Source organism: Coregonus lavaretus (assembly GCF_964263955.1).
Source record: "Coregonus lavaretus genome assembly, chromosome: 29".
In the NCBI taxonomy this organism is placed as follows: Eukaryota; Metazoa; Chordata; class Actinopteri; order Salmoniformes; family Salmonidae; genus Coregonus; species Coregonus lavaretus.
Window position 1 is genome coordinate 3,218,919 of NC_140016.1, and position 27,790 is coordinate 3,246,708.

Genomic DNA, 27,790 nt, shown 5'->3' on the forward strand with positions numbered 1-27,790 from the left:
GCAGGAAAATCGCATTGCATATTTATAAATATCCCAAATTGAAAAGCTACTAAGTTCTCTCTCTCTCTCTCTCTTTTCTCTCTCTTTTTTTCTCCCCAAAACCACTCTATAAATCCATAATTTGAATAGATTCTTTACCTTGTCTCAAGTCCAGACCAAGACTGATATTTAAATTGTTGTTGTTGTTGTTGTTGTTTATCCCGATTGGACGGACAAACACATCCGCTGTCTGTGTTTACTCTTATGAGGGCAATGTGATTTTTACGGCCATATATACAAGGTCGTGTTGTGTGACCCTCCTACTCACTAGATTTAGCGACAAAGTAGCCTTTCTGAGTGGCTGCTGCGTCCGGCTCCGTTTGGCCCATAATGTCTTCATTATTACACACAGGCTGTGTTTCAAATGGCACTCTAATCCCTATGGGCCCTGGTCAAAACTAGTGCACTATGTAGTACAATACGTTTGACCAGAGCACTATTGTCAAACTAGTGCACTACATAGGGAATAGGGTGCCATTTGGGACGAACCCACAGTCAGGACGACAGGGTGAGAAACGGCGAGCAAATCCCGTGCCGAATGTCAGAAATGCTTTTGTGCTGTACACTCTGCTCTTTAGGTTATTGGTTGGGCCCCACGTACCGTGTCACACGGGAACATGAAATGTCATTGATGAAGAAGTGGGACTTTTGTTTTGCGGATGTCTTGTGACTTTGAGATGGAGTTGAACAGGTTGAGATACAGAGATGTGAGGGTGGGAACTCATATCTGTCAAGGAATCTGATGAAATCTTCTATGTATCGCAGTTCTGAAGCAACATAGAGCGGTATATCAAATCAACGTTTATTGGTCGCGTACACAGATTTGCAGATCTTATCACAGGTGCATCGAAATGTTTATGTTTTTAGCTCCAACAGTGCAGTTATATCTAGCACAATAACCAAAACGTTTTTAAAAAAGCAAGAAATTAAGAGATATCAGAACGAGCAATGTAGAATAGAATGCAGTATATACATATGAGATGAGTAGTGCAAGATATGTAAACATTATTAAAGTGACTAGTGTTCTATTTCTTAAAGTGGCCAGTGATTTCAATAGGCAGCAGCAGCCTCTAATGTGCTAGTGATGACTGTTTAACAGTCTGATGACCCGGAGATAGAAGCTGTTTTTCAGTTTCTCGGTAACAGCTTTGATGCACCTGTACTGACCTCGCCTTCTGGATGATAGCGGGGTGAACAGGCAGTGGCTCGGGTTTCTGAGGTCCTTGATGAGCTTCTTGGCCTTCCTGTGACACCGGGGCCTGTAGATGTCCTGGAGGGCAGGCAGTGTGCCATCGGCGATGCGTTGAGCTGACCGCACCACCCTCTGGAGAGCCCTGCGGTTGCGGGGGGTGCAGTTCCCGTACCAGGCGGTGATACAGCCCCACAGAATGCTCACGATGGTGTATCTGTAGATGTTTGTGAGGGTCTTAGGGGCCAAGCCGAATTTCTCCACTGCGGCCCCGTCGATGTGGATGGGGGCGTGCTCTCTCTGCTGTCTCCTGTAGTCCATGATCAAATCAAATCAAATGTTATTTGCCACATGCGCCGAATACAACAGGTGTAGGCCTCAACGTGAAATGCTTACTTACAAGCCCTTAACCAACAATGCAGTTCAAGAAAGAGTTAAGAAAATATTTACTAAATAAACTAAAGTAAAACAAAATTAAAATAAAATAAAAAGTAACACAATAAAATAACAATAACGAGGCTATATACAGGGGGTACCGGTACCGAGAATGTGCGGGGGTACAGGTTAGTCGAGGTAATTTGTACATGTAGGTAGGGGTAAAGTGACTATGTATAGATAATAAACAGCGACTAGCAGCAGTGTAAAAACAAAGGGTGGGTGTGTGTCAATGTAAATAGTCCGGGTGGCCATTAGAATCATTTTTAAGCAGTCTTATGGCTTGGGGGTAGAAGCTGTTGAGGAGCCTTTTGGTCCTAGACTTGGACCTTTTGGTCCTAGACTGTTCGGCCCGCCTTTTCCTGTAGTCCACGATTAGCTCTTTTGTCTTACTCACATTGAGGGAGAGATTGTTGTCCTGGTACCACACTGCCAGGTCTCTGACCTCCTCCCTATAGGCTGTCTCATCGTTGTCGGTGATCAGGCCTACCACTGTTGTGTCGTCAGCAAACTTAATGAGGGTGTTGGAGTTGTGTTTGGCCACGCAGTCGTGGGTGAACAGGGAGTACAGGAGGGGACTGAGCACGCACCCCTGAGGGGCCCAAGTGTTGAGGATCAGCATGGCAGATGTGTTGTTGACTACCCTTACCACCTGGGGGCGGCCCGTTAGGAAGTCCAGGAACCAGTTGCAGAGGGAGGTGTTTAGTCCCAGGGTCCTTAGCTTAGTGATGAGCTTTGAGGGCACTATGGTGTTGAACCCTGAGCTGTAGTCAATGAACAGCATTCTCACATAGGTGTTCCTTTTGTCCAGGTGGGAAATGGCAGTGTGGAGTGCGATTGAGATTGTGTCATCTGTGGATCTGTTGGGGCGGTATGCGAATTGGAGTGGGTCTACGGTTTCCGGGATGATGGTGTTGATGTGAGCCATGACCAGCCTTTCAAAGCACTTCATGGCTACTGACGTGAGTGCTATGGGGAGGTAGTAATTTAGGCAGGTTACCTTCGCTTCCTTGGGCACAGGGACTATGGTGGTCTGCTTGAAACATGTAGGTATTACAGACTCGGTCAGGGAGAGGTTGAAAATATCAGTGAAGACACCTGCCAGTTGGTCCGCGCATGCTATGCGTACACGTCCTGGTAATCCGTCCGACCCTGCGGCTTTGTGAATGTTGACCTGTTTAAAGGTCTTGCTCACAATGGCTACAGAGAGCGTGATCACACAGTCGTCCGGAACAGCTGGTGCTCTCATGCATGCTTCAGTGTTGCTTGCCTCGAAGTGAGCATAAAAGGCATTTAGCTCGTCTGGTAGGCTCGCGTCACTGGGCAGCTCACGGCTGGGTTTCCCTTTGTAGTCCGTAATAGTTTTCAAGCCCTGCCACATCCGACGAGCGTCAGAGCCTGTGTAGTAGGATTAAATCTTAATCCTGTATTGACGCTTTGCCTGTTTGATGGTTCGTCTGAGGGCATAGCGGGATTTCTTATAAGCGTCCGGATTAGTGTCCCGCTCCTTGAAAGCGGCAGCTCTAGCCTTTAGCTCGATGCGGATGTTGCCTGTAATCCATGGCTTCTGGTTGGGATATGTACGTACGGTCACTGTGGAGATGACGTCGTCGATGCACTTATTGATGAAGCCGGTGACTGAGGTGGTATACTCCTCAATGCCATTGGATGAATCCCGGAACATATTCCAGTCTGTGCTAGCACCACTCCACCAGGGCTTTAACCTCCTCCCTGCAGGCTGTCTCGTCATTGTTGGTAATCAGGCCTACCACTGTTGTGTCATAAGCAAACATGATGATTGAGTTGGAGACGTGGGTAGCCACGCAGTCATGGATGTGCAGTGCAACGGCGATTGCGTTGTCAGTGGATCTGTTGGGGCGGTATACAAATTGCAGTGGGTCTATGGTGTCGGGTAAGGTGGAGGTGATATCATCCCTAACTAGCCTCTCAAAGCACTTCATGATGACAGAAGTGAGGGCTACGGGGCCATAGTTGTTATTATTTTATTTTTTGTATACTTTTTTTTTGTTGTTGTTAAAGTTTTTCCACAAACAAACAAACAAATAAAACATTAAAATAAAACATTGTACAGCATAAAAACATTGAGCATGACATCCAGACATAACCTCCAACATAGAACACGTACACAGTCAAATAGTATCTCACAAGTTACAATACAGAACTAAATGGGTTCGCAAACATAAGTAATCATCTCCCAGTCTTAGAAACATGACAAATAAAACACGTCCAGCTTTTAGAATTGTTGTTTCTACCAGTGATCCTAGCAAGCAATTGTTCATAAGATGCTACCTCCAACATTGGTTCTATCCACTGTTTCAAAGTAGGAGTCACATGACCCTTCCAGATTCTAAGGGCTACTCTAGCTGCTGTAACCATACCAACAGTGATCAGTGCAAATTCCTCATTTGTTACATTAGGTAACTCTGTTCTGGCGATAGTCATTTAGTTCAGTTACCTTCACTCTTGGGTACAGGAACAATGGAGAACATCTTGAAGCATGTGGGGACAACAGACTGGGATAGGGAGAGATGGAATATGTCCGTGAACACTCCAGCCAGGTGGTCTGCACATGCTCTGAAGACACGGCTCGTTGTTGTGTTTGTTGTTGAAGCATAGATTCCGATTGGTCAGACCAATGTTGACCAGTCCTTATCACGGGTGCTACTAGTTTAAGTTTCTGCCTATAGGCGGGGAGGAGCAGGATGGAGGCGTGATCTAATTTTCTGAAGGGAGGGCGGGGGAGGGCCTTATAGATGTCCCAGAAGGGAGAGTAACAATGGTCAAAGCGTGTTCTCTTTGCGTGTAGCACATGATATGTGTTGGTAGAATTTATAGAGTGTTTTCCTCTGATTTCATTTATTTAAGTCCCCAGCTACAATAAATGCAGCCTCAGGATATGCGGTTTCCAGTTTGCACAAAGTCCAGTGTAGTTCTTTGAGAGGCGTTGCGGTGTCGGCTTGGGGGTGAATATACACGGCAGTGACAATAACCAAAGAAAATTATCTTGGGAGGTAATGTGGTTGGCATTTGATGGTGAGGTATCGCAGGTTGGGAGAACAAAAGGACTTGAGTTCCTGTAAGTTTCCACAATCACCCCATGAGTTGTTAATCATTACATACCCTTCCACCTTTGTTTTCCCGGAGAGTTCTTTCTTTCTGTCTGTGCAATGAACCCCACTGGCTGTATGGACTGGGACAATATATCTGGATTGAGCCATGATTCCGTAAAACAGAGTATGTTACAGTCCCTTTGTCTCTCTGAAAGGAGATCCTCGCCCTGAGCTCGTCTTTTTTTATTGTCCAGAGACTGAACATTAGCGAGTAATATACTCGGAAGGTGAGTGACCGCCGATCGAATGTCCAAAAGTTATTTCTGGCTGTAGGAAATAATACTAGAAACGTTCTGAGCAAATAATGTACTGCAAAGTTTGCTAGGAGCTAGGAACAGGGCAACCGTGTCTGTCGGCTCCATCTTGCATATTTAACATATCAGTGATCACATTGCTGTGTCATGTAGTCTGGCTAACTCTATGAGGAGAAAATAGCATTGGGTGTTTGCAGTAGACAGCTACTTTTTGTAATCCAGGGCATAGTTTCACATTCTGCTCAGGGAAAAGCAGAGAAAAACATACTTATCTTTCCCAGGGATGTGATTGAAAGGTATCAAAGACAACATACAGTGGCAGATTAACTCATTTCTAAAAAAGTCCAAAATGCCATCATACTTGTTGGGAACATTTTCATTTCGAAAAAACTGTCTACCTTGTTTGTGCTGTAAGGTGCCAGGTGACTTCTGGGAAGCTCTGAGTAACAGGGGAGAAGTAGTGGCCAGTATTGCTGGCAGTGATGTAAGTCCAGTCATGATCCAGCTATGAGGGGTGTCAATGTCTGTCTCTGTCTCTGTCCTGTCCTGCCCCCCCCCCCCTCTCTCTTTCTCTCTCTCTCTTTCTGATTCCCTCACACTCTAATGTCCTGTGGGCAGCAGATTATGCGTGTAGACAAAGAATCTGCTAGGACTGAATGGGATGCGTGAGACAACCAGTCCCTCCGGGATTCTGCGATCGCAACATTTTTGGCAAGATTAACAATGCTAGCATATTACGCGAGGGGTTTGCAAATTTGACCAATCACCACACTATTTCCACATAAAACAGTAAAATCATTGCAATTGTCACGGTTTACTAAGCCAGAACCCAGAAGCAGACCAGGACAAGGTGAGTTGAAACGAAGGTGAGTATTTATTTTAACAGATTCAAAAAACGATATAGAATAATCCAGGGGGACAGAGCGGACGGCGGAGATGAGTTGGTGGAGGTGCAGTGGTAGATCCAAGAATGGCTCGGCAGCCGCCGATAACCAGGCAGGGGTTGGGTGAAGGTTCCGGGAGATTGACTGCAGATGAGAAACAAAACGGAGGTAAGTACAACGGCAAGCCAACAAGGTGCAAAACAACAAAACTAACGCTAGAAACTCCAAGGCTGATACACTGACAAACATACTGTTCATGGCTAACGATCCGGCAGGGAATGGATGTCAGGTCAGGGCTTAAGAAGGGTGATGATCAGGACCAGGTGTGCAGACCGCTGATGAGATGCAGGTGCGGTTAATCGGGAGATCTCCCGCCTAGCAACGTCGCCCGGCAACCAGGCCGGGAGCGTTCACGAACCCTCAGGAAACTGGAGATTCCGAGCAGAAAAATGGCAACACAGGCAGGAACCAACTCAGGATGCAGGGTTCATGACAGCAATATTATCACATAAAACTGAACCATCACCGCAGTACAAAAAAGAGGGCTCGCAATTTCAACCAGTCATCGCACATTTACCGCATAATATGGTTCAATCATCCACACGTCAACAAACTTTTCCCCTCGTCAGCGCATTTTCTCGACAAATTGGACAAAATCATCGGAAATTTCCATGCAAAATGTCAGAAATGTGGCAGAAAAATCTAGCATTTTATCCTGCAAATATCACAAAACATGTCAGCGAAATCCCAGAGGGACTGGATAACGAGCAGCATTAGTTCCGTTTTTGGGGTCCCCCCCTCCCTTTTGATCACACAGCTGAAGCACTTGAGGCGATGCAGTTTATTGCTTCGTTCGTGCGCTATCGGAGTTAACAGGGCCTTAGCTGAGAGTTTCCTTTTGCCAGAACTCTCAATTTCTAACACAGTATGAACACAGAAGTTAATCACGCAGCAAATTACACAAGATTTTACTTATGGGTTAACAGAGATTACTCTGATCTCTCTGATCTCTCTGATCTCTCTGCCCGCTCTCGTCTCTCTCTCTCTCTCTCTCTCTCTATCTCTCTCTCTCTCTCTCTCTCTCTCTCTCCCCTCACTCTCTCTCTCTCCCCTCACTCTCTCTCTCTCTCTCTCTCTCTCTCCCCTCACTCTCTCTCTCTCTCTCTCTCCTCCTCCTCTCTCTCGCTCGCTCTCTCTCTCTCTCGTCTCTTTCCTCCCCCTCTTTTTCTCTATCACACTCTCCCCCTTTCTCTCTCTCTGCCTCTCTCTTGCTTTTTCTCTCGCTCTCCTCCCCTCTCTTGTTTCCCCCAAGTTCTGATTTATCTGCCCCTCCCTCCCCCCTCCCTCCCCCTCTCCCTCTCTCTCCCCCCTCTTTCCCTCTTGCTCTCTCTCCCCCCTCCCCCCTCTCTCCCCCCTCTCCCTCTCTCTCCCCCCTCTTTCCATCTTACTCTCTCTCCCCCTCCCCCCTCTCTCCCCCCTCTCCCTCTCTCTCCCCCTCTTTCCCTCTTGCTCTCTTCTCCCCCTCCCCCCTCTCTCCCCCTCTCCCTCTCTCTCCCCCCTCTTGCTCTCTCTCCCCCTCCCCCCTCTCTCCCCCTCTCCCTCTCTCTCCCCCCTCTTTCCCTCTTGCTCTCTCTCCCCCTCCCCCCTCTCTCCCCCTCTCCCTCTCTCTCCCCCCTCTTTCCCTCTTGCTCTCTCTCCCCCCTCTCTCTATTCTAGCCTTACATTCCTCACCCTCTTACCCGGAATGGCTCCCTCCACGGCCAGCAGAGACAGAAATAGCACAGTCACAATCTCTCACACAGAATGCTCAGCTCTGGCAAAGTCACAAACCGACAGGCCTCACAGCTCACACACACCAGTCATACCTCTCTCTCACTGAGGATCAAACCATTATATCAGTGAAGCAGTAGAGTTGGTATGGTTTGTTGTACAGAAGGCCCTGCATGTTGTTTCAATGTTTCAATACTGGCTCCTCTCATATCTTAACATGATTGTAACATAAAGGTGTGTATCCACTCTGGTGGATGTGGCTCCTCTGCATGTAACATAATAAACATAAATGTGGTCCTCTGTAGCTCAGCTGGTAGAGCACGGCGCTTGAAACGCCAAGGTAGTGGGTTCGATCCCCGGGACCACCCATACACAAAAATGTATGCACGCATGACTGTAAGTCGCTTTGGATAAAAGCGTCTGCTAAATGGCATATTATATTATTATTATTTATTATTATAATTGAAATCAGGTTCATTTTAGTTCTGAATTAATGTTGAAAATATGTATTTTCTGGAAGTTGAATTCAGGTTCATTTTCGGTTCTGTCTGAAAGTTGAAAGAACTTAATTTACAGATGTTGAAAATACTTTTTGTTATTTATTCAATGGCCGCCCCCGCCCGTTCTTCTGTGGGGTTTATTGGCTGGCATCCAACATTATTGTGCATTGTCAACTCATCGCTCGCACTAACGCCACGAACCATGCTGGACTGCCCCACCTCCCTCCTGTCCTAGCTTAAACATGGACCAATAGAAGTATAAAGAGGGTTTCCCGCAGATGCAGGAACGCCCACATGCAGGAACGCCCACATGCAGGAACGCACAATTTCACCCTTCTTGGACATCATAATAATAATAATAATAATAATAAGCCATTTAAATTTTTTGGTGCATGGGTGGTCCCGGGGATCGAACCCACTACCTTGGCGTTACAAGCGCCGTGCTCTACCAGCTGAGCTACAGAGGACCAACAAAAAAAAGAAGTCTAAAGACGGTCCGTGCTTAGTGGGTATATGGGGCGTCCAGAAAGACCAATCAGCACAAGTAAATGAGTTGTTTACAGCTTTGTTAATTTACCGTACATGTATTGTTGTTATTCAGTGTGGAAGGGCTCCCTGTTTGAAAGGGGAAAGTATTTTGACGCACCGCCGGTGAGCGCCGCAGTTATTACGTCAGCTCGAGGACAGGGAAGAAGACAGCTGGCTGTTTCAACACCGGGCAAAACGCAAGACAGAGGAGGTCAGCACTGCGGCAGGGGTTGATTTGGATCAATTTAGTTCGGTTAAAGAGGTGAGTTTGGATTTTGCGTTGTAGAGTTTTCTATAGTGTCAAATGCTCAACAATATAGGCTAAGATAATGTTGGCGCGAGCATGTAAAGACAATAACGGAGCTATAACGGTTTGTTGAGGCTAATATTAGCCCAGCCCAAGCCTATAATAGCAAGCTTGTGATATGACAGTAATAAACAGACATATTCTTGGTTTGTAAAATGGGACTAAGGGTAAAGAACAACAGAGAGAAAAGAGTTGAACAACGTTGTAAATGTAAAGCAATGGATTGAGCATAGACACGAGTCATGTTTATCATAGATGTCCATTGTATTCAAACAAAAAAAGTTATGCTTGGTGAACATAAAGTTGTATAATTTTGGGGTGGGAGACTGAGAGATGGGATGTGGTCCTGGACATGTTATGTGACTATAGGGATCGTGAATCAAACTGTGCCTGGTGGCTATTTTAGGAGACTTAACACTGCCGTGGGCTTATCTTAAACAAACTAAGACACATTTCTTAGACTGTTTTATCTCATATCCTCACTAATGGAGAAACTGTCTGAAATCCAACAATTGATTGCAATACTGTGTGCTATGCCAGAGGACAGCTGGTCCTCACTGAGTGCTTCTCCTGTGATATATTCTTAATGAGAATCTGAATGACTTACATCTCATTTGGAAGTCCGACAGGATTCCCTTAATTTACACACAATTTTATAAGCTACACTGTTTTTCCATCTATTGTAGATGACATCATCGTAGACCACGTGTGTTTTGGTTCTAAGTTGACATGCTACAAAACAGTTAAAGAGTGAGAGAACAAGTTTGACCTAACCCTACCTTTGTAGAAGTAGATGTTTCTTTATAAGATGTTCTATGTCCCCCCCCCACCTCACCTCACCAGATGCTAAAGCTAACTACCACTCTGAAAGGGAACATTGCAGCCTTACTGAACTGCAGGAGAGGAGCAGCCAATATTTTTCCTGTGGAAAACGTGGCTATGCTTTATCCACTAGGCCATAAAGCTAACAACCCTATATTTTCCGCCAACGTGTCAGCATGTGGGTGAATGTTAGGTCAAGTGATCCAATTCAAAATGGCCTCCTTGGTCCCTAGGTTCTTCCTAGGTTCATGACTTTCTAGGGATTTCTTTCTAGCCACCCGTGCCTCTACATCTGCATTGCTTGTTCTCTGGGGTTTTAGGCTTGGTTTCTGTAAAAAGTACTTTGTGACAACTGCTGTTGTAAAAAGGGCTATATAAATACATTTGATTGATTTGATATTGATACCATCTTAAACAGCATGTCAAAATGTTTCTGTGTTCTCATTTCTGCTTTCACATATCTTGTCTTGCAGGTTGATTGTTTCCTGCATATCCTTAAAAAGACAAAATATGGGAATGGTAAGTCAAAACCATAATCCTGTCTGCCATTCTCTCAGTGCTATGTGTAGCAACAGTGAAGCTATAAGGATAAACTTATCATATTCCATAATGACTGTATGATAATGAGGTAAGGAAAGAGGAGGGGTCAGATGAGAGTAATTCATTCACTAGCAGCTGTCATCAGCCCTGGGGCGTCTGTTTATGGAGTTGCAATCTACTGTAGAGATAGCCTGCAGAGCTCTATTATACTATCCAGGTCTGTGCCCAAACAGTTTGAGCTTCTACTTCTAAAAATCCACCTTTCCAGAAATAAGTCTCTCACTGTTGCCGCTTGCTACAGACCCCCCTCAGCCCCCAGCTGTGCCCTGGACACCATATGTGAATTGATTGCCCCCCATTTATCCTCAGAGTTCGTACTGCTTGGTGACCTAAATTGGGATATGCTTAATACCCCGGCCATCCTACAATCCAAACTAGATGCCCTCAATCTCACGCAAATTATCAACGAACCTACCAGGTACAACCCTAAATCCGTAAACATGGGTACCCTCATAGATATCATCCTGACTAACATACCCTCTAAATACACCTCAGCTGTCTTCAACCAGGATCTCAGCGATCACTGCCTTATTGCCTGCGTCCGTAACGGGTCCGCGGTCAAACGACCACCCCTCATCACTGTCAAACGCTCCCTAAAACACTTTAGCGAGCAGGCCTTCCTAATTGACCTGGCCCAGGTATCCTGGATGGATATAGATCTCATTCCGTCAGTAGAGGATGCCTGGTTGTTCCTTAAAAGTAATTTCCTCTCAATCTTAAATAAACATGCCCCATTCAAAAAATACAGAACTAAGAACCGATATAGCCCCTGGTTCTCCTCAGACTTGACTGCCCTTGACCAGCACAAAAACATCCTGTGGCGTACTGCATTAGCATCAAATAGCCCCCGCGATATGCAACTTTTCAGGGAAGTTAGGAACCAATATACACAAGCAGTCAGGAAAGCAAAGGCTAACTTTTTCAAACAGAAATTTGCATCCTGTAGCACTAACTCCAAAAAGTTTTGGGACACTGTAAAGTCCATGGAGAATAAGAGCACTTCCTCCCAGTTGCCCACTGCACTGAGGCTAGGAAACACTATCACCACCGATAAATCTACAATAATCGAGAATTTCAACAAGCATTTTGCTACAGCTGGCCATGCTTTCCATCTGGCTACCACTACCCCGGCCACCAACTCTGCACCCTCCGCTGCAACTTGCCCATGCCCCCCCCGCTTCTCCTTCACACAAATTCAGACAGCTGATGTTCTGAAAAAGCTGCAAAATCTGGACCCCTACAAATCAGCTGGGCTAGACAATCTGGACCCTTTCTTTCTAAAACTAGCCGCCGAAATTGTCGCAACCCCTATTACTAGTCTGTTCAACCTCTCTTTCATAACGTCTGAGATCCCCAGAGATTGGAAAGCTGCCGCGGTCATCCCCCTCTTCAAAGGGGGTGACACTCTAGATCCAAACTGTTACAGACCTATATCCATCCTGCCCTGCCTTTCGAAAGTATTTGAAAGCCAAGTTAACAAACAGATCACCGACCATTTCGAATACCACCGTACCTTCTCCGCTATGCAATCCGGTTTCCGAGCTGGTCATGGGTGCACTTCAGCCATGCTCAAGGTCCTAAACGATATTATAACCGCGATTGATAATAGACAGTACTGTGCAGCCGTCTTCATCGACCTGGCCAAGGCTTTCGACTCTGTCAACCACCGCATTCTTATTGGCAGACTAAATAGCCTTGGTTTCTCAAATGACTGCCTCGCCTGGTTCACCAACTACTTCTCAGATAGAGTTCAGTGTGTCAAATCGGAGGGCCTGTTGTCTGGACCTATGGCAGTCTCTATGGGGGTGCCACAGGGTTCAATTCTTGGGCCGACACTTTTCTCCGTGTATATCAATGATGTCGCTCTTGCTGCTGGTGACTCTCAGATCCACCTCTACGCAGATGACACCATTTTGTATACATTGGCCCTTCATTGGACACTGTGTTAACAAACCTCCAAACGAGCTTCAATGCCATACAACACTCCTTCAGTAGCCTCCAACTGCTCTTAAACACTAGTAAAACTAAATGTATGCTTTTCAATCGAACGCTGCTGGCACCCGCCCACCCGACTAGAATCACCACTCTCGAAGGGTCTGACCTAGAGTATGTGGACAACTACAAATACCTAGGTGTCTGGTTAGACAGTAAACTCTCCTTCCAGACTCACATAAAGAATCTCCAATCCAAAGTTAAATCTAGAATCGGCTTCCTATTTCGCAACAAAGCCTCCTTCACTCATGCTGCCAAACATGCCCTCGTAAAACTGACTATCCTACCGATCCTTGACTTCGGCGATGTCATTTACAAAATAGCCTCCAACACTCTACTCAGCAAACTGGATGTAGTCTATCACAGTGCCATCCGTTTTGTCTCCCAAGCCCCATACACTACCCACCACTGTGACCTGTACGCTCTTGTTGGCTGGTCCTCACTACATGTTCGTCGTCAAACCCACTGGCTCCAGGCCATCTATAAATCACTGCTAGGCAAATCCCCGCCTTATCTTAGCTCATTGGTCACCATAGCAGCACCCACCCGTAGTCTGCGCTCCAGCAGGTATATCTCACTGGTCATTCCCAAAGCCAACACCTCCTTTGGCCGCCATTCCTTCCAGTTCTCTGCTGCCAATGACTGGAACGAATTGCAAAAATCTCTGAAGCTGGAGACTCTTATCTCCCTCACTAACTTTAAGCATCAGTTGTCAGAGCACCTTACCGATCACTGCACCTGTACACAGCCCATCTGAAATTAGCCCACCCAACTACCTCATCCCTATATTGTTATTTATTTTGCTCTTTTGCACCCCAGTATCTCTATTTGCACATAATCTCTTGCACATCTAGCATTCCAGTGTTAATACTATTGTAATTATTTTGCACTATAGCCTATTTATTGCCTTACCTCCATAACTTGCTACATTTGCACACACTGTATATATATTTTCTGTTGTATTTTTGACTTTATGTTTTTTTACCCCATATGTAACTCTGTGTTGTTTTTATTGTTGTTTTTATTGTTGTTTTTTATTTTATCGCACTGCTATGCTTTATCTTGGCCAGGTCGCAGTTGTAAATGAGAACTTGTTCTCAACTGGCTTACCTGGTTAAATAAAGGTGAAATAAAAATAAATAAATAAAAATATTGTAATGGCAGTAGGCTAGTACAAGGTGTCACTCTTCCCTCAGGCTACCTGGACATGTTATTGACAGACACACACAGAGAGCGAGAGAGAGCTCTGGAAGGCGTACGACAGGCCTGCTTCTCTTATCTAATACCTAGCCTCGGACACCCAGGTTCCGTTCACCTACGCTCTGAAAGCTCCAGTCAACAAGAGGAGATTTGCAAGGATGGCCCTGCTAGACTATCTAATATCACAACCATGTCCTTTTTGGTTCTGCTGGATCTGTTGGTTGGAGCATGGTATCAGCTACACAAAGAGTAGTGGGTTTGATTCATACTACTGGACATGACCTCTGCACTGCACCATCCTAGCTGCGTTGCCTTGGCAAGACAACCACAAGTTGGCCATAGCACAGACAGACTGATGCCAAGGATAGTGCAGTGTCTGGATGGAAGTTAGCGAGTAGCCAAGCACTGCTGTAGTTTAGTTTTATCATCAAAGCAAATAGCTGTAGTAATTCACTTGTATCATCTGACGATAATGTGATTATCTATGTTCTACTACGCATATTTGCCGCCTGAAAAGTTTGTTTGTTGAAAGGACCGTTGCTATGGTCCCGTTGTTTTGGTTCTGTTGCTACGTGGGTGATACCTCCCAGCTGTCCTGTGGAGTGATGGTCTCTATGGTAGAGCTGTAGTAGGGGCACATCTGAGCATGTGCAGTGGCCTCCTTGGCTTTCTGGCTGGCTGGATTCCTGGGTGGGAGACATTGGCTGTGTGCCTCAATGCAGCAGAAAGAATCTCCACAGAAACAGCAGCTGCATGGATATGTTTCTCAGATACTGGATAAAAAAATACATATCAGATATAGGCTGGGGATTCTTCAAGACAGATCTGTAGTCTCTGAGCAGTTTATTTGGTTCTTGTTTATGACATGATTTTCAACGTGTATTTTCAGGCCATATGAACTCTGGTATGTTCCCGACTGCATGTTTGATTGAATTGCAGCAGTATTGTGGTTTGTTGTTACTGTGTTGATTAGAGGTCAGCTTCTCTGAAGCCGAGTCAGACCCCTGCAGAGTGAGCAGGTCTGTGTGTGTGTGTTATCCAGACTCCCTGTTCCTCCCTCCTACACTGCTGTTCTGGAGGGGGCAGCTGTAGTCAGGGGGACAGACGGGTGTCAGCTGTCTGTCTGCCTGTCAGCCCTCTACTCAGGGCCAGCTGGGCCTCAGACTGTAGCCACAGCCCCTTCCTGCCCCCTGTACACCCACACAGCCCCTACCTGCCCCCTGTACACCCACACAGCCCCTACCTGCCCCCTGTACACCCACACAGACCCTACCTGCCCCCTGTACACCCACACAGCCCCTACCTGCCCCCTGTACACCCACACAGCCCCTACCTGCCCCCTGTACACCCACACAGCCCCTACCTGCCCCCTGTACACCCACACAGCCCCTTCCTGACCCTACCTGCCCCCTGTACACACACACAGCCCCTACCTGCCCCCTGTACACCCACACAGCCCCTACCTGCCCCCTGTACACCCACACAGCCCCTACCTGCCCCCTGTACACCCACACAGCCCCTTCCTGACCCTTCCTGCCCCCTGTACACCCACACAGCCCCTTCCTGACCCTTCCTGCCCCCTGTACACCCACACAGCCCCTTCCTGACCCTACCTGCCCCCTGTACACCCACACAGCCCCTTCCTGACCCTACCTGCCCCCTGTACACCCACACAGCCCCTTCCTGACCCTTCCTGCCCCCTGTACACCCACACAGCCCCTTCCTGCCCCTTCCTGCCCCCTGTACACCCACACAGCCCCTTCCTGACCCTTCCTGCCCCCTGTACACCCACACAGCCCCTCAAAGGCTGTCACATACTCCCACACTGCCCACATACACACCCATGGCCCTTTACACAGCCCCTGACTCCCCTGTGACTGTAATTCATCCTGGGATAGGCCCAGACCCTTTCCCCTGCTCTGAAACTCATGTTGTGAATGAGAATGTGTTCTTTAACAACTGACCTGACAAAGTTAACAAAACTCTAACCCTCCTCTGAAACTCTGCCCCAGGCCATTGTTATGAATGAAAATGTGTTCTTTAACAACTGACCTGATGAAGTTGATAAAAAGTCATGAATATTTTCCCAGGGGTTCCGAGGCACAGTAACCGATGCTCCAGACTTTGATGCCAGTGCAGATGCTGAGGCTCTCTACAATGCCATGAAAGGCATCGGTGAGTAACAGTGTAGCTACGCTCAGTGTCTTCTGTAGGGCAGGGGTACACTAGCCTGGTAAAAAAACAAACTCAACACTGCACACCTTTTTGTTTCAGTTGACTTCTGTCTGGTTTATGAACCAGGCTAGAGATGCACAACTCCAACACCAGTATTCACGGCTGCTTAGAACAGGGCTGTCCAACCCTGTTCCTGGAGATCTACCGTCCTGTAGGTTCTCTCCGACCCTGTTCCTGGAGATCTACCGTCCTGTAGGTTCTCTCCAACCCTGTTCCTGGAGATCTACCGTCCTGTAGGTTCTCTCCGACCCTGTTCCTGGAGATCTACCGTCCTGTAGGTTCTCTCCGACCCTGTTCCTGGAGATCTACCGTCCTGTAGGTTCTCTCCGACCCTGTTCCTGGAGATCTACCGTCCTGTAGGTTCTCTCCAACCCTGTTCCTGGAGATCTACCGTCCTGTAGGTTCTCTCCGACCCTGTTCCTGGAGAGCTACCGTCCTGTAGGTTCTCTCCAACCCTGTTCCTGGAGATCTACCGTCCTGTAGGTTCTCTCCGACCCTGTTCCTGGAGATCTACCGTCCTGTAGGTTCTCTCCAACCCTGTTCCTGGAGATCTACCGTCCTGTAGGTTCTCTCCGACCCTGTTCCTGGAGAGCTACCGTCCTGTAGGTTCTCTCCAACCCTGTTCCTGGAGATCTACCGTCCTGTAGGTTCTCTCCGACCCTGTTCCTGGAGATCTACCGTCCTGTAGGTTCTCTCCGACCCTGTTCCTGGAGATCTACAGTCCTGTAGGTTCTCTCCGACCCTGTTCCTGGAGAGCTACCGTCCTGTAGGTTCTCTCCAACCCTGTTCCTGGAGATCTACCGTCCTGTAGGTTCTCTCCGACCCTGTTCCTGGAGAGCTACCGTCCTGTAGGTTTTCACTCTTAACCATAATCTAGCGCACCTGATTCTAATAATTAGCTGGTTGATAAGAATCAGGTTAGTTACAACTGAGGTTGGAGCGAAAACCTACAGGAGGGTAGCTCATCGAAATAGAATAGAATCATTCTATTTCAATGGTGTAGCCCTCCAGGAACAGGGTTGGGCAGCCCTGGCTTAGAAGGTTCTAAGGTAAAATGTTACTGATGATCTTCTTCTGTGCTCTGCAGGCAGCGACAAGGAGGCCATCTTGGATTTGGTCACTGGCAGAAGCAATGCTCAGAGACAGGAGATTGTACAGGCGTACAAGTCTAGCTATGGGCAGGTACAGGAACATCACATCATATAACTTCTAACATCACGTCTATCATCCTATTTCTGTACCTTTCCAGAACTGGACCTGGATCGCATTGAAATTACAGTTTGTTTTTTTGGAAATTAATTTACATAAACATCACTATGTATCATTTGGTGGTGAATGCTTTCAGGTAAATACCAGAAAGTACCCATTGTTACTGTGACCCACTCCAGATCTTTAGTTAATACCAGGTAAATACTGGATCAGGTAAGTACCAGCTAAAACCACGGTGGAAAATAAAGCTATAACACAAATTACACCATTCAGTGTGCCATTTGTTAGAAGGTACAATACATTCTTAGTTAAATTCCAGAGGTGCACGCATCAAGGGAAATAGTTTGTGAACGTTAGCTAACATTTCCCATTTGTGTTGTTTTGTGCTAACGTTAGCTAACAGTCTGAGAAGGTAGTGTGCGGCGAACATAAGTTTCTGTTTTGGGGTCTAAACTGCCACGACAAATAATAATGTGGCCATGTAAGGTTTCTATTACATGTAGTAGGAATAGCAAAGTCATTTGCAGTTTGATTATTGTCCCTAAACTGCCACAGTTATCCTTGTAAAAATGACCTGTTTGATGTTTCACTGTAACACTTTGGAATGTTCATTTGAAATCGTTCAACTGAAATTGTTACTAAGGAACGTGTTTGTTGAACTAACAGAAGCGTTGTTGAACTCACTACACTCTTCTTAGCGTTCTGCACATTGTGTCACACACCATGACAGGATAACTTCATAACAAGACATGTCTCTTACTAATTATGTTGAATTCTTTAAGGGGAGTTTGTCCAGTCAATTCACAAGTCAGTGTGTCACACACCATGACAGGATAACTTCATAACAGACATGTCTCTTACTAATTATGTTGAATTCTTTAAGGGGAGTTTGTCCAGTCAATTCACAAGTCAGTGTGTCACACACAATGACAGGATAACTTCATAACAGACATGTCTCTTACTAATTATGTTGAATTCTTTAAGGGGAGTTTGTCCAGTCAATTCACAAGTCAGTGTGTCACACACCATGACAGGATAACTTCATAACAGACATGTCTCTTACTAATTATGTTGAATTCTTTAAGGGGAGTTTGTCCAGTCAATTCACAAGTCAGTGTGTCACACACCATGACAGGATAACTTCATAACAGACATGTCTCTTACTAATTATGTTGAATTCTTTAAGGGGAGTTTGTCCAGTCAATTCACAAGTCAGTGTGTCACACACCATGACAGGATAACTTCATAACAGACATGTCTCTTACTAATTATGTTGAATTCTTTAAGGGGAGTTTGTCCAGTCAATTCACAAGTCAGTGTGTCACACACCATGAGAGGGTAACTTCATAACAGACATGTCTCTTACTAATTATGTTGAATTCTTTAAGGTGAGTTTGTCCAGTCAATTCACAAGTCAGTGTGTCACACACCATGACAGGATAACTTCATAACAGACATGTCTCTTACTAATTATGTTGAATTCTTTAAAGGTGAGTTTGTCCAGTCAATTCACAAGTCAGTGTGTCACACACCATGACAGGATAACTTCATAACAGACATGTCTCTTACTAATTATGTTGAATTCTTTAAGGGGAGTTTGTCCAGTCAATTCACAAGTCAGTGTGTCACACACCATGACAGGATAACTTCATAACAGACATGTCTCTTACTAATTATGTTGAATTCTTTAAGGGGAGTTTGTCCAGTCAATTCACAAGTCAGTGTGTCACACACCATGACAGGATAACTTCATAACAGACATGTCTCTTACTAATTATGTTGAATTCTTTAAAGGTGAGTTTGTCCAGTCAATTCACAAGTCAGTGTGTCACACACCATGACAGGATAACTTCATAACAGACATGTCTCTTACTAATTATGTTGAATTCTTTAAGGTGAGTTTGTCCAGTCAATTCACAAGTCAGTGTGTCACACACCATGACAGGATAACTTCATAACAGACATGTCTCTTACTAATTATGTTGAATTCTTTAAGGTGAGTTTGTCCAGTCAATTCACAAGTCAGTGTGTCACACACCATGAGAGGGTAACTTCATAACAGACATGTCTCTTCCCCAGGACCTGGTAGATGACCTGAAGTATGAGCTGACGGGGAAGTTTGAACGTCTCATCGTCAGTCTGATGAGACCCCAGGCCTACCATGACGCCAAAGAGATCCACGATGCCATTGAAGTGAGATACTGTAGTAGACGTCCACCATGCCATCAAATGATTATATTCAGGAAGTAAAAAGTTAAGAAACAGGAAAATGATAAGAGTTGATAGTACCCACATCAGACGCCACATACTAAAGTAACTGTTACACGGCCCAGTTGATAACTTATGCCGTTCTGTATTTAATGTAAAGCTTTATTTCTAAGGGGGCAGGAACAGATGAGAAGTGCCTGATTGAAGTCTTGGCCTCCAGGAACAACCAACAGATACACGACCTGGTGGAGGCATACAAGGATGGTAAGATCTGTTTCTTTCCTCCCATTAGATGGTAAGATATATTTATTCCACTCATTAGATGGTAAGATATATTTATTCCACTCATTAGATGGTAAGATATATTTATTCCACTCATTAGATGGTAAGATATATTTATTCCACTCATTAGATGGTAAGATATATTTATTCCACTCATTAGATGGTAAGATATATTTATTCCACTCATTAGATGGTAAGATATATTTATTCCACTCATTAGATGGTAAGATATATTTATTCCACTCATTAGATGGTAAGATATATTTATTCCACTCATTAGATGGTAAGATATATTTATTCCACTCATTAGATGGTAAGATATATTTATTCCACTCATTAGATGGTAAGATATATTTATTCCACTCATTAGATGGTAAGATATATTTATTCCACTCATTAGATGGTAAGATATATTTATTCCACTCATTAGATGGTAAGATATATTTATTCCACTCATTAGATGGTAAGATATATTTATTCCACTCATTAGATGGTAAGATATATTTATTCCACTCATTAGATGGTAAGATATATTTATTCCACTCATTAGATGGTAAGATATGTTTATTCCACTCATTAGATGGTACGATATATTTATTCCACTCATTAGATGGTAAGATATATTTACGTCAACCCATTAGATGGTGAATCTTGGAGATGCCTGCAGATCCATCAAACAATCGATCTTGATCTTGAGCATCAAAACATGATCACAATGAGTGCAAAAAGCCAAATACACTTACAGTATGACATAAACCATATGATAATAATAATAATTTATTAAATTTTTATAGCACTTTTTATTACAATCGCAAAGAGCTTTAAGCAACAACAACAACAACAACAACAACAACAACAACAACAACAACAACAACATACAATTTAGAAAAACCAAAACAAATAGTTCATGGTCGATCGTGGCAGGCAGGGTAGTTCATTAATGGTTTGAGGCAGTCAGCACCAGGAGGAAGGGTAGAGTAGAGGCAGTTCAGAGATGAAACAGAGGGGGGTCACATCCAGGGGTTGTCAGACTGGTCCAGAGCCGTTTAACAGGGCACCCTGGCCCTTGCCGTCTCTGAAGCAGTGCTTCTCAGTAGTAGTCTTTGAAGTCAGACTCCATGGGTACAACTTCTCCACTACCGATGTGTAGCACCCACCTAGGTGACGATCCGACAGCAGCGAAAGCACCAGAAAAGCACGCAGCACATCAGTCCAGAATAGTCTGCCTTGATGCTAACCACTGGAGAAAACTGCTCAAAACTTCAACTTCAACTGCCATCTCCAAACACCACTCCGTTACTTTGAATCAAAGCAGATAGCAAGTTAGCCATCTTAGCTTCGTGATGACAGTGACTCATTAGTTAGGTGAAACCAACTGACTTGCCAGTCATGCCATGCCGATAGCTAACAAATTAGCTAACAAAAACAAAAATGTTATTAAAAAAATGCAATCAAAAGTACTTCAAAAGTATTAAATATTAAATATGTACACATTTACAGGAGCTCCTAGACTAGGTTGCTATTCCGGCGTCATGGCAACGATGGAACCTCAAATATAGTACATCACAGCTATAGTATGAAATACAGCTGACACACACCAAATACAGATCTAGGATTTTGATTTGATCACTCTTTTGTTGCTGAGAATTTTGCTGCACAGCAGGAAATGCAAACTTGTAGTGTATTCAAGGCTTCTGGAGTTTGTAATTTTCACTTGAAATCCCGTTTGCTGTTGCTGCAGGAAATGTGAAACTGGTCAAATTAAGGGTGTGTTCGTAAATTCAATCTGGAGTGCCAGAGGGCTCTCAGAGTGCGCTCTGGGCATTCGTAAAATTCAGAGGGTTGTCAGATTGTCCTTTTGTAAATTCAGAGCGTTTCGCTCTCGGAGCGTTCAGAGCGCACACTGGATAATCTGGCCAAGGAGTAGAGTTGATCCGAGCGTTCTGACCTCACAACAGCAGTCAAGCACCCAAGCTAACTGGCTAAAGAGAACAGCTCACTCTGACCATTTTACTCACCCTAGCAGAGCTGGTTAGGCTCTTTTCATGTTATCTAGAGCGTTGGTGACTGCAACTGTGCTGCTGGCAACAATTTAATGACGCTTTTTTTACCTAGGTTTACTGCCACCGGCCATATTCAACCCGTGTTGAGCGTTCGTAAATGCGTCAGTTATTCTGCGCTCTGGCACGCTGAGACGAGAGCACTCTGAAATCGGAGTAGATGGCCAGAGCGAATTTACGAACGCACCCCAAGATTAGACATCCAGACTGCTACAGTACAACACACTAAATATTGAATCCATTTTGAATTCAGGCTGTAACACAACAACATGTTGAATAAGTCAAGAGGTATGAATACTTTATGAAGGCACTGTATAACCCCAAAATGATCTGTCCTTGCAAGTTGTAGTGTATGACAATTTCAGATTGCACAAAGTAGTTTGGATGTAGTAACTTTAGTTAAGTAAACTATATATATATAGATATAGATAGATATATCGCCGCCATTGGATTCCGGAGCAGTGAAACGCGTTCTCTGTAGTGATTAATCACGCTTCACCATCTGGTAGTCCGACGGACGAATCTGGTTTTGGCGGATGCCAGGAGAACGTTACCCGCCCCAATACATAGTGCCAACTGTAAAGTTTGGTGGAGGAGGAATAATGGTCTGGGGTTGTTTATCATGGTTCGGGTTAGGCGGCTTAATTCCAGTGAAGGGAAATCTTAACGCTACAGCATACAATTACTTTCTAGACGTGTCTGTGCTTCTAACTTTGTGGCAACAGTTTCCTGTTTCAGCATGACAATGCCACCGTGCACAAAGCGAGGTCCATACAGAAATGGTTTGTCGAGATCGGTGTGGAAGAACTTGACTGGCCTGGACAGAGCCCTGACCTCAACCCCATCGAACACCTTTGGGATGAATTGGAACGCCGACTGCGAGCCAGGCCTAATCGCCCAACATCAGTGCCCGACCTCACTAATGCTCTTGTGGCTGAATTGAAGCAAGTCCCCGCAGCAATGTTCCAACATCTAGTGGAAAGCCTTCTCAGAAGTGTGGAGGCTGTTATAGCAGCAAAGGGGGGGACCAACTCCATATTAATGCCCATGATTTTGGAATGAGATGTTCGACGAGCAGGTGTCCACATACTTCTGGTCATGTAGTGTATGACAAACGCAGCATGTTCCAGTGAAATCCTGGTTGTATTATTAACCGTCTGTGTTGTTACTGTCTTCAGCTTACGGCTCAGACATCGAGGAGGACCTGACAGGAGAGTCCTCCGGGCACTTTAAGAAGATGCTGGTTGTTTTACTCCAGGTCAGTTGTTTTACAAAGGTCACAGGAAACAGGAAATGTAATTGATCTAATGTGCTTTTACTATTTGAAAGGCTGTCAATAGCTTGTTTTCTAGCTTGAGTTTTTTTGTAAGTAGATATAGTCTGGGTACCAATCTGTTACCTAACTTGTTGTTGTCCTAACCAAAGCATTTGTATAGCTGTTTAGTCAGTCTTAGTGTGTGTGTGTGTGTGTATTTCCAGGGGACCAGAGATGAGCCAGGAGTAGTGCATGCTGACCTAGTGGAGGAGGATGCTCAGGTGAGTGTTTAAAAGCAGTAGTACAGGACACATTCACCACAATACAAACACCAAGCATTTGTTATCCTTTCGTTTCCCTTCCTAGCCCTATCAACCCCTTTCTAGCCGTCTCTAACTATCCCTTTTCAACACTTTTCAACACTTTTCAACACTTTCAGGTGCTGTTTGCAGCCGGGGAGGAGCAGTGGGGCACAGAGGAGTCCATATTCATTATGTTGCTGGGAAACCGCAGTGTCGACCACCTGCAGATGGGTGAGTATAACACACTGGGGTACATAAACACGAGGCAGAGAGTGACAACAGTATCATGACCTCAGCCTGACCAGAACACTGGCTACGTCCCAAATGGCACCCTGCACCCTACATAGTACGCTGTGTGTAACCCATAGATGTTAAAAGCAGTGCACTATGTAACGAATAGGGTGCCATTTGGGACGCATCCATTGTCACATCAGTGTGGCATCTACTAGTGTGAATCGGTCATTGCTTCTCACACCCACAACATACAGTGACCCTGGTTGTATCAGGCTGCTGAGATATGTGTCTGACCCTGTACATTACAGTCTATGGTCTGGGCTCAGTAGTTCACTGACTAGGATACCGTGCCAGGGAATGACTCCATTCTCTCTCTTCTTCCCGCAGTGTTTGATAAGTACCAGGAGATAGCAGAGAAGCCCATAGAGGACAGTATCAAGAGCGAGCTGTCTGGGGACTTTGAGAGACTCATGCTGGCTGTCGGTACGCGTTGACTCTTTCTGATAACACACATGAAGATCCTTTCGCCTGGTTAAAATCAGACTGAACCAAATTGAAATCAAATGGAACACCGTTGAGTGAACTCCCCATCGTTCAGTCTGGTTTAATCAGGCTAAAAGATCATACCTAGTCAAGTCATCCATGAACTCTTATTCCAACATGTCTGTCTTGTGCTCACTGTCTCCTACAGTCCAGTGCACCAGGAGTGTACCTATGTACTTCGCCAAGCGTCTCTATAAGTCTATGAAGGTAAAATCAACTGCTTCTTCTTATTAAGGTCTTTCAGTCTCCGCTGCACTCGTATCAAACTCACTTTGACCAACAATCTGTCAATTCGATTCAATAAGGGCTGTATTGGCATGGGAAACATATGTTTACATTGCCAAAGCAGGTGAAATAGATAATAAACAAAAGTGAAATATGTGTCTCTAATATGGTCATACATTTGGCAGGAGGTTAGGAAGTGCAGCTCAGTTTCCACCTCATTTCTCTCTCTCTCGCTCTCCCCTCCCTCCCTCCCTCTTTCTTTCTCCTTCTCTCTATTTCTCACTTTCTCTCTCTCTCCTCCCTCCCTCCTTCTCTCTCTCTCTCCTCCCTCCTTCCTTCTCTCTCTCTCTCTCTCTCTCTCCTCCCTCCCTCCTTCTCTCTCCCTCTCTCTCCTCCCTCCCTCCTTCTCTCTCTCTCTCTCTCTCCTCCCTCCCTCCTTCTCTCTCCCTCTATCTCCTCCCTCCCTCCTTCTCTCTCTCTCTCTCTCTCTCTCTCCTCCATCCCTCCTTCTCTCTCCCTCTATCTCCATCCCTCCTCTCCAGGGTCTTGGTACGCAAGACAACACTCTGATTAGGATCATGATCTGTCGTTCTGAGATAGACATGCTGGATATCCGGGAGTGCTTCCGTATGTGCTATGAGAAGTCCCTGTACAACATGATCAAGGTGATACAACTTAAACGTAATTTATCTTAAACCCATAGATATTTTGATCCTATAGATTGTAACCTCTAGATGTAACAATGCCTCTTGTTTGAAGTTCTGTCTTAGTTACCTTGTCTTGTGACTGAGATAAGAGTGACTTTATGACTCCATACTTACTGTATATCTCCCTGTCTATCTAACTAGCTATCTGTCTATCTAACTAGCTGTCTGTCTGTCTAACTAGCTATCTGTCTATCTAACTAGCTGTCTGTCTGTCTAACTAGCTATCTGTCTATCTAACTAGCTATCTGTCTATCTAACTAGCTATCTGTCTATCTAACTAGCTATCTGTCTATCTAACTAGCTATCTGTCTATCTAACTAGCTATCTGTCTATCTAACTAGCTATCTGTCTATCTAACTAGCTATCTGTCTATCTAACTAGCTGTCTGTCTGTCTGTCTAACTAGCTATCTGTCTATCTAACTAGCTATCTGTCTATCTAACTAGCTATCTGTCTATCTAACTAGCTGTCTGTCTGTCTGTCTAACTAGCTATCTGTCTATCTAACTAGCTATCTGTCTATCTAACTAGCTATCTGTCTATCGGTCTATCTATCTGTCTATCTAACTAGCTATCTGTCTATCTAACTAGCTATCTGTCTATCTAACTAGCTATCTGTCTATCTAACTAGCTGTCTGTCTGTCTGTCTAACTAGCTGTCTGTCTATCTAACTAGCTATCTGTCTATCGGTCTATCTATCTGTCTGTCTAACTAGCTATCTGTCTATCTAACTAGCTATCTGTCTATCTAACTAGCTATCTGTCTATCGGTCTATCTATCTGTCTATCTAACTAGCTATCTGTCTATCTAACTAGCTATCTGTCTATCTAACTAGCTATCTGTCTATCTAACTAGCTGTCTGTCTGTCTGTCTAACTAGCTATCTGTCTATCTAACTAGCTATCTGTCTATCTAACTAGCTATCTGTCTATCGGTCTATCTATCTGTCTATCTAACTAGCTATCTGTCTATCTAACTAGCTATCTGTCTATCTAACTAGCTATCTGTCTATCTAACTAGCTATCTGTCTATCTGTATAGCTCCCTGTCTATCTAACTAGCTATCTGTCTATCTAACTGTCTATCTGTCTATCTAACTAGCTGTCTGTCTATCTAACTAGCTATCTGTATATCAGAATATCTCCCTGTCTATCTAACTAGCTACTGTATCTGTATATCTGTATATCTCCTGTATATCTGATATCTCTAGCTGTCTATCTGATATCTATATCTGTATATCTCCCTGTCTAACTATCTGGCTTTCTATCTATCTGTATATCTCCTATATATCTGATATCTCTGTCTATCTGTATATCTCCTGTATATCTGATATCTCTGTCTATCTGTATATCTGATATCTCTGTCTATCTGTATATGTCCCTGTCTGTCTAAGTAGCTTTCTGTTTATCTGTACATATCCCTGACCTGTATATCTTTCAACATGGTATCTTAATGTTCAGTCTGGTCTTCTACCCAACAGGAAGACACATCAGGAGATTACAAGAGGACTCTGCTCGCCCTGTGTGGAGGAGATGATGAGTAAGTTAGTTACTGCTGATTGATGGAGCTCATCATTACTGTGTTTTGCAGTAGTTCGTTTACACCACTTGGGGGCGACATTGCACCCTCTAAATGTATCCACAGTTGGCAGATTCAACAATGCCTTTTTTTGAGACAACATTAAGCCAAGGAGCTGAAACCCAAAGCTTCCCTAAAAAGTGAGAGAATTTAGAATGAAATGTTGTCATAGTTCAGGAATCAGTCAGAGGAGAAATACTGTTCATATATAATTCTCAACGGGAAAACCTAAAGGGTCAGAACAGGGTCTGGTTATAGTGTAAGCCTGAATGCCAGACTGTTTGTGCTGTCATGCCAACTCCATGGCACTCATTGTCATACCAACATGATGTTTGGCTTGACAAGGACAGCAATTAAGTTGGCAAGAGTACAAACAGATCTGTGACCAGGCTAGCGTAGGTTAGGGCTACAGCTGGGTCATTCCAACGATTCAGTGCCTTTTTGAGAAGTGTAACTTGGTTTAAAAATGAAACTTTTGATTTCACCTAATTTTAACATTCTTTCATAAAGAGCACATGTTCAACTAAATAAAAAAACATGTCAAGAGGTTAATTAATAAAATACTATAGTAAGGCCTATTAAGTGCCAAATAAAGTAACAGGGTTGACCGTAACAGGGGTTGACCGTAACAGGGGTTGACCGTAACAGGGGTTGACCGTAACAGGGTTGACCGTAACAGGGTTGACCGTAACAAGGTTGACCGTAACATGGCTGACCATAATAGGGGTTGATGATTTCATCCTTTCCCATTAGTTTGTAGGCCAAACGGTTCGGCGCTACCAAACAGAAGTTGGCACATCGACGGTACCGACTTCAGACGAGTCTCCTGACACTTTTGGGGGTCGTAGAGCAAATCGGAGACCACCCATCATGAGAGGCTCATCTTTCCATAGAGGGGTCATAATAGTTTGTAGGTCAAACCGTTCGGACGCTACAGACGTTTACGTGAGAACACCAATTTTTGGGACGTCTCATGGTCTGACAAACCCCTCTCTAGCTCTGACACCACAGATGAGGAAGTGCGACACTGGCGGATGCGGTGGATTGAGACGCATCCAATGCAAAAAATATCTGTAGTTTAAACTGACGGATTTTGATGGGGATTTTTTTTGTTATGTAATTTAGACTGTTGTACCGGTGCGTTAATCGACTGTAGGGGGTTAAATCAGCCATAAATCCCCTTGTGACTGGCGAAATGAAAGCGTGTTGTGTGCAACAGGGAGTGGAAATTGAATGCATGCTTCACCATTTATTTATTTATTGTTAAAACATTTCTATTCGGGTGCTGATGACGTCGATTTTTCC

General features: G+C 44.6%; 1 protein-coding gene across 1 annotated transcript in view; it reads left to right on the forward strand.

Moving 5' to 3' along the window:
• The first annotated feature begins 8,688 nt into the window (after nt 1-8,688).
• anxa6 (annexin A6) overlaps nt 8,689-27,790 on the forward strand; it is a 31,549-nt gene continuing 12,447 nt past the window's right edge. Inside the window, exons 1-13 of the mRNA XM_084147114.1 lie at nt 8,689-8,992; nt 10,333-10,378; nt 15,742-15,826; nt 16,974-17,068; nt 19,175-19,288; nt 19,477-19,567; nt 22,824-22,903; nt 23,125-23,181; nt 23,340-23,433; nt 23,824-23,919; nt 24,128-24,186; nt 24,747-24,869; nt 26,388-26,446. Coding sequence (XP_084003240.1) covers nt 10,370-10,378; nt 15,742-15,826; nt 16,974-17,068; nt 19,175-19,288; nt 19,477-19,567; nt 22,824-22,903; nt 23,125-23,181; nt 23,340-23,433; nt 23,824-23,919; nt 24,128-24,186; nt 24,747-24,869; nt 26,388-26,446 — 962 coding nt within the window. The 5' untranslated portion in view covers nt 8,689-8,992; nt 10,333-10,369. The remainder of the gene's footprint in view (nt 8,993-10,332; nt 10,379-15,741; nt 15,827-16,973; nt 17,069-19,174; nt 19,289-19,476; nt 19,568-22,823; nt 22,904-23,124; nt 23,182-23,339; nt 23,434-23,823; nt 23,920-24,127; nt 24,187-24,746; nt 24,870-26,387; nt 26,447-27,790) is intronic.